General features: G+C 39.1%; 1 protein-coding gene across 1 annotated transcript in view; it reads left to right on the top strand.

Moving 5' to 3' along the window:
- The window catches only part of TMEFF2 (transmembrane protein with EGF like and two follistatin like domains 2), a 247,576-nt gene extending 245,044 nt beyond the window's left edge, over positions 1 to 2,532 (top strand). The window contains exon 10 of the mRNA XM_082467248.1: positions 2,201 to 2,532. Coding sequence (XP_082323374.1) covers positions 2,201 to 2,297 — 97 coding nt within the window. The 3' untranslated portion in view covers positions 2,298 to 2,532. The remainder of the gene's footprint in view (positions 1 to 2,200) is intronic.
- The last annotated feature ends 16,737 nt before the right edge of the window (positions 2,533 to 19,269 follow it).

Raw genomic sequence — 19,269 nt, 5'->3', positions numbered from 1 at the left:
AAGTTGAGTTCATCAACTTGACTCTTATGTTTAGATGCCAAGTGAGTCAGTGGATTACATTAAAATTGATTCTGGGGAGCATAAAAATAACTCAAGAAACCAAAAATACTAAGTATAAAAGAAAAGATAGAAAAGAATCTAAAACACAGAAAACTGTGCCACATTACTCCAGGGGTCTTGAGCCTTCTAAGTAATATCAGCACATGAAAAATGAAATTCATATTTAATAGATATAAAATCATAACAATTTGATTTGCTACTTCATGTACTGACAAAACTGCAGAACTTTAAATATTTCAGCAGATGTTTAGAAGTCTTATTAATCAACTTCATTCCCATATGTAATAAAAACAACTGGAATACATAGGGTCCTTATCTCCCCAGGAATTGTGTCTGTGTGTGTGTGTGTGTGTGTGTGTGTGTGTGTGTGTATGTATATGTGTACACACACACACCAATACATATACATTTGGTAACATTATGAAGGAACAATTATCCCCATTTTCAAGATAGGGACTCTGAGGTATGAGAAGTCAGCAAATTGCTGAGTATACACAGCTGAGCAATAAGGGCAGAAATGGAATCTAGGCTGCCTAGTATGAGAGCCTGTGCACTTAACCACCAGTCATACTGCCCCTTGGCTGGTCAAGATGTCTGTATTCTGATGCTCAAGACAACCTAACTGAGCTCCAAATTAGGCAAGCCATTTTTTTAAGACATACGGCTGTTTTCATTTTCCATGTAAAAACAAAACAAAACAAAACCTACCTTCTGTTTACTTTTGGGGAGGAGAAATAGCACATGAACTAAACTGGCATTATTGTAATGCATTTTAAAAAACTCTCCTAGTCAATCCAAGCTTTCCAAAATCCAAGAGTCATACTAGTCAATAAACTACACTATTCTCAGTATGGATTCATTTCATTCACTTGAAAACATTCTGCACAAAAACCAGACTTTCCAGCTAGGCCATCCTCCCCTCTAACCCTTCCTGCCCAAACCCTCTCTTCCTGGTGACCTGGCCACACTCGTCCGTCAAGACCTTTTCCAAAACATCTAGTTGCTAAAAGATTTACAAAATTTCACGAAGCAGAGGTCCCCTCATTCTCTTCAATTTTCTTTTAATCTCATTGTCACCTGGTCTCTCCTCTTTTCTACCTCTCTTTTCTTTCTCTTCTCCTCTTCCCACTTTCTTTCTTTTCCTAATTCTTTCCCCTTGTTTTTACTACTTTAGTCAAATATCTGTCCTTCTCCTAAATAAACATGTGTCATAAAGAATACAGACATCTAGAGACATGTTCTGAAATGAAGAGAGTTGCCCTGCTGAGAAGATGTATTTTCAGTCTTTTATCTCCAGCTCCCACTTGCTGGGAATGTGACTTCCAGCTCCATGTTCATTTTGACAGATCTACCCCAAAAAAACCCATATATGTATATACTATATACATTTACTCACATATGAACATATATATGAATATATATTTTCTGACACCCCCAGCTTATTATAATAGGATTTTATATGAACTTTATATTGTTATTTTTATTTGTATTGTCAAAGCATTATTTTATTATAAGAGAAAAGCTACTAGGTCAGAGCTTTTCAGATAATTTGACTGAGTCTTAGCTTTTTATAGAAGCTAAATAATTGGTACCAATTTATGTCTCTAGCTTATAACATTAATATACAAAATGATATTAGGCTGAACCAAAACAATATCCCTTTTCATTACATATCCCATATTAACAGTTGGCTCACTCTCTGGTTTGATAGGATTTAAACTTGTAGCACTGAAATGCCAATATAACATTCATCCTTGGGACATTTAAAGTATCAAGTTGTTGAAGACCTTTAACATGAGATTAGATGAGCTCACACTTGCTTGATTGCATTGTGCTGAGTCATTGTTTGAGCCCTGATGAGTAAGCTGTTGAGGACTAGGTAAATGTATTCCTCTTCAACTTCCACCTCTGTTCTTCAGTTCTCCTCAACAGATGCTTAAAGACAACTGCAAGGAGAAGCAAAAACAAAAAACAAAAACAAAAACCTCTTCCAACATAATTCCAGCTTCTGCTAATAATAAATTCTTTCGTCTGAAATATTTTAATAATTTGCTTAATCCACAACTTCACTCTGTGATTGTGGGACCAGACTTTAGGTAATAGCACTGGACTAAGATCTGTAAACTTTCCAACCTTCTAGGAAATGCCCCAGAAGCAACAGAATTCACAGACAGAAGCAAAATACAGGGCACTACAGTTCAGACAACACAACAAGAGCGTCCACGAGGTTAATCTAAAGGGAGCATGTTGCACAGTGGCCGGACTACCAAGAGCTTGGACTACACAATACAGTATTATAGACAAAAGAATAAGATGAGATCTACACATGTTGCCTTGCATTTGTGGTAATCTACACCAATGAAAACATGTACTACAGCTATATTTGATTATGTATGGATATATTTGAAATAGTATACATTGTCTTGATGTTTTTTCTGTAATGTAAATAAACTATTTATATCACACAATATAGTTTTTTCTTTCCCATGTATTTGTTATATATAATAAATACTCAGTGATGAGAAAAAAATTGGCGTTCTTAAATTTGCGGTATCTCCTAACTGTAAATATAATCAAGCTAGTACAATCTGTACAAGTACCAGTATTTTATCTTTCTCCACATCTTGAGACAGAGCATTATTTTATACAGGACTCAGTGGCTAGGTTTTGAATGATTCCAAGATCAAGGGAAATGATGGTTATTGGAAAAGAGAAAAAATAGTTTACTTTCTATCGAGTGAGGAAAAAATATTTCAGATCTTTGAATAATCTCTATTTTATCAGCTTTCTTCCCTGGTCTTCCATTTTCATCCCCAGAGCAGAAAAATCTCTGGCATATAAATTAAATCAAAGAAGAGGGGGAGGGAAAGTGCTTTATAACTCATAAAGGAGAGGGAAAGAAGATATTGGTTTTTATTTGGGAAACATTTTAGAATCTCCCAGTTAAGTGCATATATCTGAAAGGTCCTGAACAAGCTACATATTAGGAATACACAGAGCACAAAATCTATTCCATTTAGGTGAGTGGAATTAACAACTAGGAAGAAATTCTAATAACATCATTAAATGTGTAACACCAAATCATGAATTCTCAGAAGCACCTTGCTATATTTACAGTATATGGTTCTTTAAAAAGAAATTAGAATCACAACCAAATACCTCATGAATAACTTCATGGCTAACGCAGCACCATTATTTGAAATGGAACTAAGGTGATAATATTTCATGAAATGTGCTTTATATATATGATAAGAACGAAAATTAATCCCATAGCATATGAAAGACCTTGGTGGGAAATCAATATAGATTTCTGAGCACACAAATATGTATGACCACTTTGGAAAAAAAAAAACTAAAAATTCTCAAAGAATAAGATGAAAGTAACAAATCAAATAATTGCCTTATTATCATTTAGTCCTTCATAGCTTTCTGTGGCTAACAGAGTAAATCTAAATAAAACTTTCTTTGTCTCCTTCAAATGTCCTCTGCACGTACTGAAAGGAATGACACTTCTGTGTCCACAAAAAAAAAAGGACAAATGTCAAACCAACACTTTCTGAATAGAAAATATTCAGTGAAAAATAAGTTTCCTGAAGTGATATTTAAGATATTTGTTAAGACATTTTTTAAAAGGTGACAATCTAAATAGTATTTAGGACTCCGTGAAAAATCTGGTTTTCTAGGTTAGTCATCACTTTGAAAAGTGTGAATCTATAAGCATAACCGTCACTCAAGTGTTTCCATAAATTGGTCGTAGGCTACTTGTACAAACAAACTCTATTTAAACTTCCACATGGAATTTTAGTTTGGTTACCAGGTGCAGAGATGTAACTAGCCCTGATCTCCTTTGTGTAAGACAGGAGTCGTGGCAAACAAACCTTGCCTTCTCCTAAAGGAAGAACAAAAATACAACATGACAGGGCTTAGTAGAGTTAGAAAGAAACAACAATTCCACTGACTTTTAGTTGTAAGAGTAGGAAATGACTTGCTTCATTAAATATTGATACATTACTTTGTGTGAATTTTTATCAAAGGATCATAAACCTAAGTGTTGGAAAAGTCCTTGGAGTTAATAATACAGTACGTTCCTATTCACCTCTATGCTCACCCAACCCATGAAAGAATCCCTTTTAAAAGATGCATAACAAATCTTTGCTGTACAGTAGAAAGTAACACAACATTGTAAAGCAACTATAGTCCAATAAAAATTTTTTTTAAAAAGATGCATAACAAATCTTAAGTGAGTGCATACTATGTGCCAGCCACTATTCAAGGTCCTAGGGAAACACAACTAAAACATGACCTCTACTCTAAAGGAACTCACAATCTTGTCCTAACATAATCATCTACCCTCTACTTGCATATATCTATCACTTGGAATTTTATTCTTCGTCAATTATAATTTTGAGACCATTTTTTTTCATATTGAGTTGAAATTTACTTCTCTATTGTTTCTACCCATGGCTTCTATTTTTCCTCTCTGGAGCAAAGGAATAATGACTTACATGTTTAAAAATATTAGGACAGATACTATGTTTTCCCACTCACTTGTGCAAGTATTTTCTCACTCTTTGCAAGTATTTTCTTCTCCAGGTGAAATATCCTTAATGTCTTCATTTGATATTCATGTGATATGGTTTCCACTTTCCCCTAACACCTGCATCATCCTTCCTTGGACAGACTCTACTTTGTCACTATATATCTTAAGTGTAGAGCTCATAATTGCACCGTCTGCTACAGTTGTGGTCTGACAAGCACAGAATATAGTAGAACTTGTAGAAAGCAAATTTAACTGAGAGCCATGATCTCTAAATTCAAGTCCTACTTTGATCACAAATTTGGCGTGGAACCATGAGCAAGTCATCTCACATCTCAGGTCTCAATTTCCTCATCACTTCTAATCTCTGTAATTCCAAGATTCTAGATATTCAGAAATCAGGCACTATACTTTTATTATTACTACCTAAGACCACCTTAGCTATTTTTGCTGCTCAACTTAAATTCAAAACTCTTTCTAAATAAACTGCTATTAAGCCATGTCATTCACTCATTCGTTCATTCATCACTCATTCATTCATTATCCATTTATTATACATTATACATGTACTGAGGGCCACCAATTACCAGCACCATACTAAGCTATAAGACAAGGATAAATAAGGCAGAGTCCCTGCCTGAAAGGGATGAGATCATCCTGGTCCTTGCATCAAAATCTCACAGCCTCATTGGCGAGACTGGGAAGTAAATAGTAAATTATAAAGAATGTAACAAAGGCTACGATAACGTTCGGTTCAGAGTGCTTGGGGACCCTCCAGGAGGAATCTCCAGGCTGAGTAATGTGCTTCTTCACAGGATGTGAGACACACAGGATGACTTCAGCATTGTCCACACAAACCCTGACTTCTTGCTTCTGAGATTTTATCTACTTCTCCTACTCTCTTCATGCCCTTCTTCTCTCCATAATACACAGAGCAAGTAACAGCTTATCAGTGAGGCCTCCTTGACCCCCTTGGCTGTCTTCCTAATCCTGCCATGGTACTTTCCATGTTATTCCTTAATTGTCCATGCAAGTCTGTCTTTCCCTTAGTCTGGGAGCAAGAAGGCAGAAAATCAGTGCCTTGCCAATTGTTTCCATTTATTCAATAAACATTTATTGGGTGCCTATGCCATACCAGACACGATTCTAGGTGCTGTTATGTAGCAATGAAGTGGAGAGATCTCTACTCTCAGGCTCACATCCTAGCAAAAGAAGTGGGGCTTCCCTGGTGGCGCAGTGGTTGAGAATCTGCCTGCCAATGCAGGGGACACGGGTCTGGGAAGATCCCACATGCCACGGAGCAACTGGGCCCGTGAGCCACAATTACTGAGCCTGCGCGTCTGGAGCCTGTGCTCCGCAACAAGAGAGGCCCCGACGGTGAGAGGCCCGCGCACCGCGATGAAGAGTGGTCCCCACTTGCCGCAACTAGAGAAAGCCCTCGCACAGAAACGAAGACGCAACACAGTCATAAATAAATAAATAAATAAATAAAAGAACGTGAATTTCTTTAAAAAAAAAAAAAAAAGCAAACTGGGCTATTCATTTCAGTAACAGTCAAGTGGTCTTAGTTTGCATTCAATTTCCAATCAGTTTCTCAATCTATTTCACAAAAAAAAAAAAAAAAGAAGTGGAGGTGAGGATTAACCAAACAATAGACAACAACAACAAAAGCTAGAAAGTTTTAAGCTCTATTCAAAAAATTAAAAATAGAATGAGGTGATTCAGGGTGACTGGGTTTGGTGGGGACTGGGTCCCTCCAAGGAGAGTGTAGTACTTAAAACTTGGCCTCTGAAGCCAGACAGAAATGGGTCCCAGTCTAAGCTCCACTTGACTAACTACTTAACCTTGGGCAAACTGCCTAATTTCTTTATGCCTCGTATTTAAAAATCAAGAGAAGAATGCTTCCCACACTCAATATGACTGTTATGAGAGATAAGCAAGACAATCCATGTTCTGCTTAGAACAAGGACATGCACAGAGTGGACTTTCCATATGTGGATATTATTTTTTAGGAATATAATAAATATTTGTTGTAAAAGTAATTAAGAAGAAGAAACGATATGTCATCAGTTAAATAAAGCATAATGGGAGTCATATGGTTAGAGTTAGAAGGAATCACGCAGTCATGCTCACTCAAAGGAGCGTTTCTTGTCTCTTCGGGGACAAGAGAGCTGTTTCTGGGAAAATAAGACAATATAAGTTAAGAAAAAAATACCACTCCTATTATTTCTTTTTTCAAATGGGTCCACTGGCATAGTGTCTGAACAAGAGGAGTGATCATTCTTTCATTTTAAAAGAGGTGTATCCTGATAAAGCACATAGCGTTAAACCTCTCGTGTGTTTTCAGGCACAAGATGAGTGAGTCAATATTGCAGTGACTTTGCAAGGCCAAATTCTTTACTTTCATGAATCCTTGAGGAAAAGTCAGTATAGACTATTGAAATATGACAGAGATTATCTCAAAGTCACGTTAGACTCTCTACTAATGTTTATCTTCAGATGCTACTTCCCTTTTCCAAAGTCATGCAGCACCTGAACCAGCTGTTTCTGTTCCTAGTTACAGTAGACATTTCACTTACATAATTAATCATCTGGATATCAATCACAAAAACCTTTTCATTGAATTAACTGATATCTTTATATGTAGTAGACATTTCACTTACATAATTAATCATCTGGATATCAGTCACAAAAACCTTTTCATTGAATTAACTGATATCTTTATATGAGCATCCATATTACATGAAGGATGAAGGATTATATAAGGTAATGGTACTGGTTTTTATAACTAATGCCTGAATATGCAAATGAGTAAGGCCCTTTGAAATCAACATCAGGAAGGCGGGGATGATGTGCGGCCCACCTGGTCAGAGTCAGGCCTCCTTCCAGCCTCACTCTGGACAAAAATCTACGTTACTAGTCCACTTACTTTGGGAATGTAACCAAATTCAATCCAGCACAAGAACCTAATTCAGAGTTAATGAGAGTCCAAAATCAGGGATTATGGGAGAGAGGGGAAGAGAGGACAGGAGCAGTTCTGGTCCTCTATTCCTAGTGGTCCCATTGCCATTGCCGTACCTGCCAGTCTTCCTGATCCAACAGAGGCACACCCTCTACACAAGGCTTAGCCATAGTGGCCTCCGGAGGCAGCGGCTCTCAGGACCCATCCAGTCAAGCAGTCAACCCCTTCTGCAGGGCACACTTGGAGAGGGGTCTGTGCCCTTCCTCCCTGTGGGTGTCTCCCCTTGTCAGGCTTCCTCCCCTTCTCAAGATCCTAACCACCTTTTTCCTTCACCTCATGAAGCCTCCATCCTCTGTTAAAGCCCTTCTCTGCCATAATCCATGGACTTAGTCCTTGAAAACAAAGGCCTTTATATGAGCCAGGCTATGAAAACAAAGCAGAGAGTAATGACCCAAATTGTCACCACAGTACAACAAATTATTAAGAAATATGTTACATGAATAGCACTTGGTTAACTAGCAAAATTAGAAAATATAGGTAAGTCAAACACAGAAATTAATCCCACCAACAAAAGATAAACACCATGGTGTTTATGTATGTCATTTCAGATAATTTCTGTGAGTATGGGCTGAGGTTTTTATAAGACAATAAAACATTTTTTAATAAACTGAATGCTCACTAAAGAATAAGCTACAGAGTTTCACAGTCATTTAAGCACGATTTATCAAACTACACACATATATGGTGTGGTTCTTGAGTAAGTTTCAATCCCTCTCAGCTGAGAATCAGTGAGGCCTTCGAAAAGTTTAGATGAGGATCTCTAAGCCATCCGTTTGCACGTTTATCTTTCTTTCCCCCCATAACACTAATTTCCCACCATCTCCCATACTACTTACCCTTCCTGTCTCAGTGCTCTCATACTACTGGCAAGCTATTCTCAGTCTCGTAGTCTGCAACTGTCCAAAGTGTACCCATAAAGCCTCATCGACAGAGCTTCTCCTTAATTGTCCCTGCGCCTAACTTGGATCTACTGAGATCTAGAGGTGCTAGAGCAGCTTTACCCTCCACTCACCATGAGGAAGTTTTGGTTCTCTTTTCACTCTGTGGAAGCCTCTCTCTGATTCCTAGTCTAGAGAAGGGTTTGACCATTTCACCATCATTTAGCTTCAAGGTGGTCATGCCAAAGCTGCCATTCCTACAACAGTTCACATTTCAGTTAAACTCAGCTCATGAGGGTGCTAACCTCTGAGCTGAGTTGTTTCCCAAACTGGGCTCTTCTTCCCTGCCTTGTATGTTGCGAGTAAAACGCTGCTCCCTGGCATTAATTGAGGCAATACATTTGGTTCACAACCAGCAGTTAGTATAAGTAGTATAACATTAAATAACAAAAATTAAGGTATGTACTTATTATTACTTTTACTTATTAAAAAATAGATACCCTGATTATACTGAAAGGTACTTGAACCAACTTTCAAACTTGAGCACAAGATAAAACTGAATAATTAAAGATAATATAAGAATATTATATCACTTAAAGGATATAATCGGTGCCACCCATCAAGTGAGCTGAAGTTAGCTACTATAAAAGAGCACTGAATTGTACTGGATGAACTAGTCCAGTAAAGGCAGTCTATTCTTCTAACAGGCTCTACTATGTGTTATGTCAAGGGGTCTCTTCACAAGAACAAAGACAAAGAGAAAATGCTGTGGCCACTAGGGAACACACTTACCTCCTAACTAATTACTTGAAAAAAATTCTTAGCTAGAAGTTACCTCATCTGTTCACATCCATAACCTCTGGACCAACGGCATTTCAAGTAAGACACCCTCAGAGTGAGAAATAACGATATGGGGGAAGGGGAAGAAGAAAAGGAGAAAGAAAGAGCTGAGAGAGGAATCAAAGGCTGGGGGAAGGTGAGAGGGAGGGACACAGCCAACAACTGGATTGGGAGGAGGGGGGCAATTATGGGAAGAGGAATGTAAGAGATGGTTCGTTCAAATAGTCCTTCAGACAGGAGCACGTCTAAAGCATTTAAGCAGGATTGCAGGCATATGGGATGGCAGCAAGTAAGCAGCGGGCAGGAAGGTGGTGCTCCTGGGAAGGCCTCTTGCCCTGAAGTCTCAAAAGACCAACCTGCTGCGTGTACGGGGTTGGGAGGCCAGCAGCTGGCTTGGCAATCTGGGCAGAACGAGGCCAAGGCACTACTCCAAAGATGACTGTTCAGGCCTCCAGGTGAGGAGGAGAATGTGTTCAAAATAAAAGTTTTGTCATGTGCATATTTTCTTCCTCACAATTCTTGACCTCAAGATATGCAGATCAGATTCTTTATATTCTGCCGGACAACCTTGTCCCAAAGCTCTGGATCTGCTCTCTAGATAGAGAACAAAGGAACAGTTCACCCAGCGGCTACCCCTCCTTGTCGGGCCGTGGAGGCGCTGTGGCCATCACACACGCAGGCTGCTGGATACTATCTGATCTGGGGTCATAAAGCAGCCCGGAGCACCCTTAGAAAAGACGTGCTGAGAAGGGAAGCAGACCAGCCCCTGCTTACAGAAGACAAATCCATCTGTGGTCTGCCTGGGAAAATATGGGTCAGAACTGCCAAGCGGAGCAAACCATTGGAGAGCATTGTTTAGGTGTGAAAGGATGAGTAGAAAGAGAAAAATGACTGCTCTAGACGTGGAGGTTAGGGAAGAAACTGGAAGGGAAGCCCCAGGGAAGCCCCACCTCTCAGCTCTTCTGAAGGCACGTGGATCCGTTCTTCACTGGACAGCACGAGCAGAGCCGGCGACATGTAATTAAGCTCACAGACCAAAGTCTGGTGAACAGCCGGTGAGGTTGCCGACATCCCCCCAGAGGGCTGAGACTTCACTGCACCAGCATCCGCATAATAACATGATATTTCTCTTTTAAATAAGATGTACACGAATGTTCACTTGTGCCCAATTACAGTAATGCATGATTTACATAAAATTAACTCTCCTGCTTAATTATAGTCATGCAGGGATTAGGAAGAAAAGGCTTTTACTTTGTAAACATTGTATGCTTTAACTCTTAGCCTCTCCGTGAAATACGACTGGCCCAATCGCAAATGAAGACAAGCCCCTTCGTCACTGGAGTTTACCAAACGTTGTCTTCCTGTCTGTGAGGATTATGTGTAAACTGAGTCACCAGAGTCTCGATCCAGTTAGAGCAGAGATCCAATTCTTCCACAATGTGAATGTATAAACTGGAGTGCTCTGTAGCAAGGAGCTAGGGTTTAGAAGTTTTGTATCCAGTGCGGAATTTAAACCGTCTGGGTAAGGAATCTGCAAAGGGCAAGAGAACGAGTCTCTAGTTTTCCAGAAGCGGCGAGGAAAACGTTTTCTTCAAAGGGCGATCCAAAGCTGCTTTGACAACAAAATGATTAAAGGCTGCCTCTTCTCTCATCTTACATCTGTCACTTTTCTGCATTCCTTTTTGCCACAAACATGAACACAATTTTTCTCTGAATAAGACTTCAGATTGCACATTAACGGGGAATTAAAAGTGAAGTTCAGTGCAACCCACACCAAAAGCATTTTTTTCCCCCAGTCTCTGCCAGACCCGGTACCAGAAAACTAGAATAGAAGACAAGTCATTGAGCTGGCACAGTAAGAAAATGATTGAAGGCAACAGGGATTGAAGTTTCATCGTTATCAGTTCAGTGAAGACGAGGCAATGCTTCTCTGAAAAGCTGCACAAAAATACCTCAAGGGGCCAAATGCTCACCGCACTGCCTGACCACAAAAGATGGCAATTTCCTTTTGCCACCTTGTCAACTCTCTTTTCACCTGGTACACAAAGGACCGGATACCATAAGAAAGGGATTTGAAGTGAAAAAGAGAGACAAGATAACCTGCGAGCTCCTAAGAAAACGCATGGAAGAGCAAGATCTTATAGTCAGAGCAGATGGCATTTGCCAGGAAAGGACTGTAAACTGAAATTAGGCAAATTGGTCCTTATTTTCAGAAAACTGAAAAACAGAGAAACACATTCCTAATTCAGGGCCTGAGTTAATTTCTTTAGCAATACCTTTAAACACTATGCATAATAAACTGGATACCTGTAGCATACCAAGGACTTGTATAAGAGGCTCATTAACCAAAAATTACATTTAATATGTGAGATCTCATGGTACACTGTACAAAATTATTTTACTTCATAATCCTTCCTTGTTTATTCTGCAACAAAATATAAAGCAGTGAGAACTTCTTCAAGTCCTGGAATCCAGAAGGGCTTCTGTGGGGGAGATTTTCAAAGACATCCTTGGAGAGGCTAGAGATAGTATACAGCCACTAGTAATTTGGGGGGAAAATTGGTCCAGTCATCTGTGTTTTGTTTCCTTCTTTCCATCAGTGCAAATTTTTCTGTCAGGATCTGAGGCTTTAGAGAGATTAAGTTGTTGATTTTTTTTTCCTTCTGTGAAATGAAGGTCTTTCTGTTCTCTTGTGTTACCATCTCCCTGGCACTGGCTGCTTCACATTGTGCCTGATGCTATAAGACATTCTCACTTTAAAATGCATGAATCAACCTTGAATTTTCCATCCTCTGATCCTTCATTGAGTTGTTGTTTCACAGTATGAAAAATCCTCAAAAGCTATGACTTGAACAGTGGCCATACTCACAGGAACACCATGCCAGATTTGATCCTGAATACACAAAATCAAAACTCCTTCCATTTCAGACAAAACCCTTTGTTTGACCTGATAGTAATGGAATGAAACTGTCTTTAAAGGACTTTTTTTTCTAGCTATGTCTGAGGCCTTTTAAGAATTGGTACTATGATTTATTGATTGTGATAATGTATGACATACATAAAATTACAATTTATGACTAAGTATAGAAACAAAACCTGCTTTATTGATGTGTTACTCATCTTTTATAGGAGAGGAATTGTTTTGGGCACTTTATGAATACTATTTTACTTATGTATTACAAGGAGCCTCTGAAACATAATATTACTGCACCATTTTTATGACGAAGTAACTGTAAAGTAACAACTGCAAAGTTGTTAATATCTTGGCCAAGGTCACAGAGCCAGGAAGAGCCACAGTCACAATCTGAACCCAGATCAAACCAAAATCCATTCTGCTCCACGAGAGCATGCTGTTTCCACTACTTTTTGTTTTATAGTACTATCATGTCAGAAGTCTTGCATCATTCAAATTTACCTGCTGGCCAAACGCTTGTTTCAATAATGCTGCCATTGTTCCAATTATTCTGATTTTTTGCTATTGAAATTATACTCAGAGACAACATATGAACCACACCAGAACACCTGTTTCAATATAAGGATGCTGTCTTTGGGTTCCTACCTTTCTCTCCTTTCTTCTCTCCTCTTCTCTCTTCCAATTTTAGGGACCTCAGCTAGCCACACAGCTCTTTCTGCTTAGAGTTATAGGTGCCACAGGAAAGAATTAAACAAGATAATTTCAGATTTTTATAAATGATATTGTATCAGATATTATCTTGTTCATGTATAAGTTTACTTGGTTTTCTATCTCTTTTAAATCTCTGGTCCCTCTAACCCCAAGGAATGTTGGGCTTCATGAGATCAAGAAGCCTGTCTTGTTCGTATGACCCCAGTGCTTAGTACAGTTCTTAGAACATTGTAGATGCTCAATTAATACTTGTTGAACAAATGAATGAATGAATGAAATTAAAGGCTTCTCTGAGCTTGGGCCAACCTACCTGAAATAACTGGCTATGTAAGTCAGAAACATAACTATGCTGCTATGGCATAAATCAGTAGAAGCTGAATAAGACATGTTCAGTTTGAAAGTTACTAGGCTCTGAAAGAGGCCCCAAAAGTCTAAGTTGATAGTACAGAAGCTGCTAAGAGGGCCTTGGAGTCTTTTTTTCCTTTTCCCTTTTTCCCTTCTAACCCTCCATAAGCCATACCAGCTTCCAGGCAGCACCCTAGTGGGGCAAAGGGTAGTATGGAGCTGGTGTGCTATAAATTGTAGTCATTACAACACGTCAGCAGCCCCCCAGCTGAGATCTTTAACTCATTGCTAGGAGAGCTTTCAAGGACATCCATTTTCAGGAAGGTTTAGGAGCATTAAATGCCTTTCACAAGCCACCAGGCTTTTTAACTCATGTGAGTCTGACACTTATTGGGTGCATTTTATCTCACAATCAATTTAATTAGGAGCTGTCGGATTAAAAATGATTTGTTGCTTCTGAAAGACACTTGAACTCTAAGATTCATTTGTAAAGCTGTTCGCTTTCCCTGTCTCTCATTCTGTCCTCTCAATACCTAGTACAAAGCAGCAGGAGGGGGACAACACTGCGGCCACCTTGACTGCCAAATAAAGGTGCATAATAAAGCTCACTTAGGAAAATAAGTAAATGCTAATAATTGGAATCTTGAGGTGGCATATATATACCCTTTGGATAGTCAGGACGGAACCATGTCCTTGTCTTATTTCTTATTCATATCACTTATTTATGACCTTTTCTCAAAGGAGGTAAAGTTTTTAAGTGGCTCTGCATGGCAGAGATCAAAATAGTCAAAAGGTGAACTGATATGTAAGATAAAACTCAAACACAAATCTAGGCAGCAATAAAGGAACAAGGGGCACCTCGTCTGATTTCATTTGTTCAAGACACAGGTCCCAATTCTATCATTAGCCATTCATGTGAAGGTACGCAAGTAAAAAAGAAAAATGTTAGCTACCTAAGAACAGTACTTCCAAAGCTACCGAGGTAGAAACTGTAAAATGAACCCTGCTTTCCATGAGGTCAGCTATAAATGAAAGAGATGTATTCCAAACAAATTACCACCAGCAAAGGCAAATAGAGAGCCCTTTCTGGTGAGGAAAGCGAGTACCTCTGGATTTCACCTGCCAAGCTTTGTCATATGGAAAAGTTGAGAGTGAGGAGAGGAAAAACCATTTGAAATGACCTAATTCTAAGGATCTATATTGTAATCCCTGCCTGTTTTAAAATTTCAAATGAAAAGAACCTGCTTAGTTAATGGTTAATAAAAATGATTAGTAGGCAGAACGCACTGAATCTATCAGACCCAAGATGTGCCAGAGAGAAAAATCTATAAGATACTATTGGAGATTAAACTCTTCTTAATTGCATATATTATTATTATGTGTTTGCACATTTATTATTAAAATTTGATTACTTTTTCCCTCCTTGGTATAAGAAAAGTAAACTGGAGGTCCAAGGAGATTTAATTGTGTTGTATTTGTTACCTGAACTGGGTCCATTCAGATCTGTCCTAGGTCTAACAAACTATTCCAAGAAGAGACTGTGGGGACAGAACTATATTAGGAGCTACAAATTCAGTGCAAGGACAGCCTTAGCTAACTATAAAGGGATTTACCAACTGCAAGGACCTCAGCACTGAGTACATGGAAACCAAGGCAAAATGTTAGCAATGTACTTTTAATCTCTAAGTAGAGACTTGCTCTAAAAACAAACTGCAAGGAGATCCATGAAGCCAAACTACCTATGAATAATGCACACTGATTCCTTTTTTTTTAAAACAAACATCACTATAGTTTTCCAGTTGAAAAACAATGAAACACTCAGAATATATGATTTCTAATTAATTGTGGAAATTTACAGTTTAGCATTGCTGTGTTTTTTCCGTTCTTGGTACCATTGTTGAGACTTGGGTTTGGGGAGATCTGGGGGAAAGGGTGATGAGAACCCAAGTTTGAGAGCACAAATACCAGCTTTGAGAAGGTGGTTATCTTGCACAGCCTCTGAAAAGTCTTGTCTGGGTGCTGTGACGGCCTCAGCTATTGTGGCCAAAGACTACATCACAGTGGCATTTTGGCAGCAGGCTGTTTTGGCAGGGAAGTTGAATCCTGGTAGAAGCACAATCTGCCTGGTTTTATGCTGTTTCAGAATCAGTCTCATGTCCTAATCACTTTTTAAGGTGTGTAAAATATAGTCTAGGAAACAAAGAGATCTGAGAATTTGTTCAATAAAAACAAAAGCTTACCAAATGGTGAGGAGGCGGGGCAAGGCATACCGCTTAAGGTTCTGCGTCGTGTTTACACTTCCTGGGGAAAATATCCACTCTCTGTGAATTACCCTAGATACTCATACATCAGACAACCAAACTCTAAGTTTGACTTTGAGTCTGTGAAGCCCTAGATAGTACATACCTGTTGAAACCAACACTGCCTGCTACCCTATGTCTCATTAAAGGCACTACAATCAGCAGGGTTAGATTTGCTGACCATCCTGATGAATACCTGAAAGGGAAGAAAAGAAACGAAGAACTCTCCCTAAGGAATCTCTTTACCAAAACCTTGTGTAGTACTTTTAAAGTCTTCTTCGTCAGGATGGGATTAGAAACCTTTCCCCTGACTTATGGATGTCTTAATTTTATGAAACACTGGTCAGATGTTATAACTTAGATTGAAAACACAGCCTTCCCTCTCTCTTCATTCAGCATTGAAATGGTATCTATTTAGTTCAGCCATCTTGGTTAGAAAATACAGGAAAATACAGCAGCGTAGCAAGACAATTACCGGCAACATCATGATTATATGCGTGCACGGAATATGTGTTTGATAATCAGGGCCTTCAGCTATTAAAATGCTTGGTGGGTTCAAAATTACTATAAATTCCTTTTGAAGGTAATTTTCAAAAGTGAAACATTCCCAAAATTGAAGAATCGTTTAGATCTTTGAAAAATTAAAACAATAAATGAAGTTCAGGACGAAAGTTCAATAAGAATGAGAAATAATTCATGTAAATAGAAAAGATTCAAGAAGGTTACGTCAGATTTTAACTATCCTAGCATTATTAATTTAATTTCTAGTCATTATGATAATACCAAGCATTTAGAATGCATTTAGTGTTTATGTAGATAGAATCACTCCTTCTCAAAATTACAATTTTGAATTAATATACTATTAAAAATGTCACTAGAAAGTGCTTTTGTTATTCTGCCAGTGGAATAACTGTTCCCTGTTTCTTTTTATAAATGAAGTTTCAGCATTTATTTTTTGATCCTCCTTAGATTTTGAAAACTGTAATGTTTCTGTTTAAGAATTCTCCTCATGCTACATTAGTGCCATGTTCTTTGACAGCATAAAAATATGCAAATATAGCCTTTTTAATGGTGATTTTCATTTTGTTACTGTCGTTTAACTAAGAAACAACTGATGATGTTTCAACTTATCACTTACAACAGTGAAGTTACTGAATTGATATTTATATTCAGAGCAGATGACACAGAAACAAATATGTTTGAACTACCATCTGCACCATGTTGATTTCTTCCTTAAAGTCACAATAGAGTTGTTGAAGTACAGCCTTAGAGGGGAAAATCAGACTTGGGGGGCAGAGATGGCACATTACTACCCAAGAAAAATTGGTCAGTGAGGTTTGCTGAATTTTGGAGATGGGCTGTGGGGAAGAGAAGGAGAAGAGGAGTGTGGGACTGTGAAGTCTGCAACTTCATAGGAGTCATTCCATTTTGGCAACAAGAGCTCTCTCTGCTTTTTGGCCCTCCATCTCCCAGGCTGCCCACTTGGCTCCTTGCCTCATTGCCTACCTCTCATTGCAGCCAGTATTACACAGCTTCTCCATCTGTTGTTGGTTGCCAACCTGCTGCTTAGGAAACCCCAGAATACTCTGCGCTGAATTACGTGGGAGTGGCCCCTTTCACAGCTATTTGAACTGAGTGAGGCAGGCAGCTGGGTGGGAGGAAAGCTGGCGAGCAGAGCTTTGCTGGGGCCACGTGCCTAGCAAGGCTGACTCCCAAAGGTGGGAGTTTAGCTCAGGAGTCGCTAGAAGATGTCATATAGGAAGCTTGGGTTATTCCAAAATGATTAGAAAATGAAGAGGAGAACTCCTCTTAATGGGCCAGTGGATAGAGTATTGTAATGAACGAGATTTTTCTCCTAGCTTGACCTAAGTAAATGATGCTAAACAATTCAATAAACTCCACTGTGCCTGAATTCCTGATGCTGGGATAGCCAGACCTCATCTTCATGGGTAGAAAAATGAGGTTTCTTTGAAGTCTCTCTACCCTCCCCCTACACACTTTCTACCCAGCTTGTCTCCATTCATGTATCCCATTAGCAGGCAATAATAATGATAATTATAGTTAACATTAATTGGGCACTTAGTTTTTGACATAATTGGTGTTAAGCACTTACTGCTGAATAATTTCTATTTGTCCCTCAGAGCCACTCTGTATGTGTCCTCACCCTTTTCTGTGCCCTTCTCTGTGCCCTGGGAGGCTGACCACTCTGGACTTCATCTTTAGACTCCCTTGTCTTTTGACTTCTGGACGGGTTGAGCTTACATGTACAAGTCACTGGCAGCAGATCGGTGGCAGGGAGAAAAATGAGATCAGGGTATTATTCCCTGTCTGCCTTGTCACAGCAGATTGGCTGTGTTCCTCCACGGAAAACCTTAACCAGCAACCATCTCCTATAGCTGCAGATTCCTCCCCTTGCCCCTTGAGGCCTGTTGGTGGTGACTGCTCTGTTTCACCATCCCTTGTTCCTTTCCTTAACCCTGCCTATACCTTTGTGAACATTCCCTTTATTAAGTTCTTCTTAATCACTTGACTTGGGTGGGCCAGCTATTCCCTGCTGGGACCCTCTGATGTACACACATAGAATCCTCTTAACAATCCCAAGAGGTAGGTTTTCTTGTATAGGTGGGGAAACTATGACTTAAATTGCTTTAGAACTTGCTCCAGGTCATGTATCTGGTGAACACAATGACCAAAAGGCAAACCCAGTTTTCTAACTCTAAACCAGTACCCAGTATTGGCAATATGATCAATTCCAACTTCATAATATTTTCTTATTGTATAAAATATTATTTATTTGTATTAGTCTGTCTCTTACACTTATCATTGCAAAACCCCAAATTCTTGCTTAGACTATCACAAACTCTTACAACCCTATGACATTAGGGAATATTTACTTGGTTTTACCTAACAGAAAACAATTCAAGTTAGCATAAGAAAAAAAGAAAATAAATTTAAGTTGTGGTGGGAAGCCTTAAATAGCCCCCATGATCTCCACCTCCTGGTATTTATGCCCTTGTATAATCCCCTCCCCTTGAGTGTCGACCAGATTTATTAACTTCTAATAAGTAGACTATGGCAGAAGTGATGGGATGGCACAAGATTACACTATTTTTTTTAGTGGCGTCTATCTTAGGTATTTGCTCTCTCTCATCTATCCTTGGATCACTGTCTCTGGGAAAAGCCAGCTACCCTGTGGAAAGCCCCACATAACAAGGAACGGAGGCCTTCCAATAGCCACAAGAGTGACTCAGAAGTGGATCCTCCCCAGGTGACCCTTCAGATGACTGCAGCTCCAGCCAATACTTGATTGTAGGTTTGTGAGAGACCCTGAACCAGAACCTCTCAGTTAAGTGGCTCCCAGATTCTTGACCCACATAAACTATGAGTACATAAATGTTTCTTATTTTCAGCTACCAAGTTTTGTATTGTATTATGTATTATTATATTACACAACACTAAATAACTTAGATTTTGAATCCAAGAGTGGTTCCAAAGGAACAGAATCTCAAGGCTAAGTTATCTGAATTGTGAATCCTGTAGGCAAGTTGAACTGTGGAAATGAAGCAGCACCACTGTGTAGCACACACACCACTGCTGGTCTGCTGGCTCACCCATCGCCCATCGACATGAGGCAGTGGCCAGACCTGCCACTGCTCCATCTT

Source organism: Balaenoptera physalus (genome assembly GCF_965194825.1).
Source record: "Balaenoptera physalus genome assembly, chromosome: 6".
Classification (NCBI taxonomy): Eukaryota; Metazoa; Chordata; class Mammalia; order Artiodactyla; family Balaenopteridae; genus Balaenoptera; species Balaenoptera physalus.
This window is presented reverse-complemented; position numbering and strand designations above follow the sequence as displayed.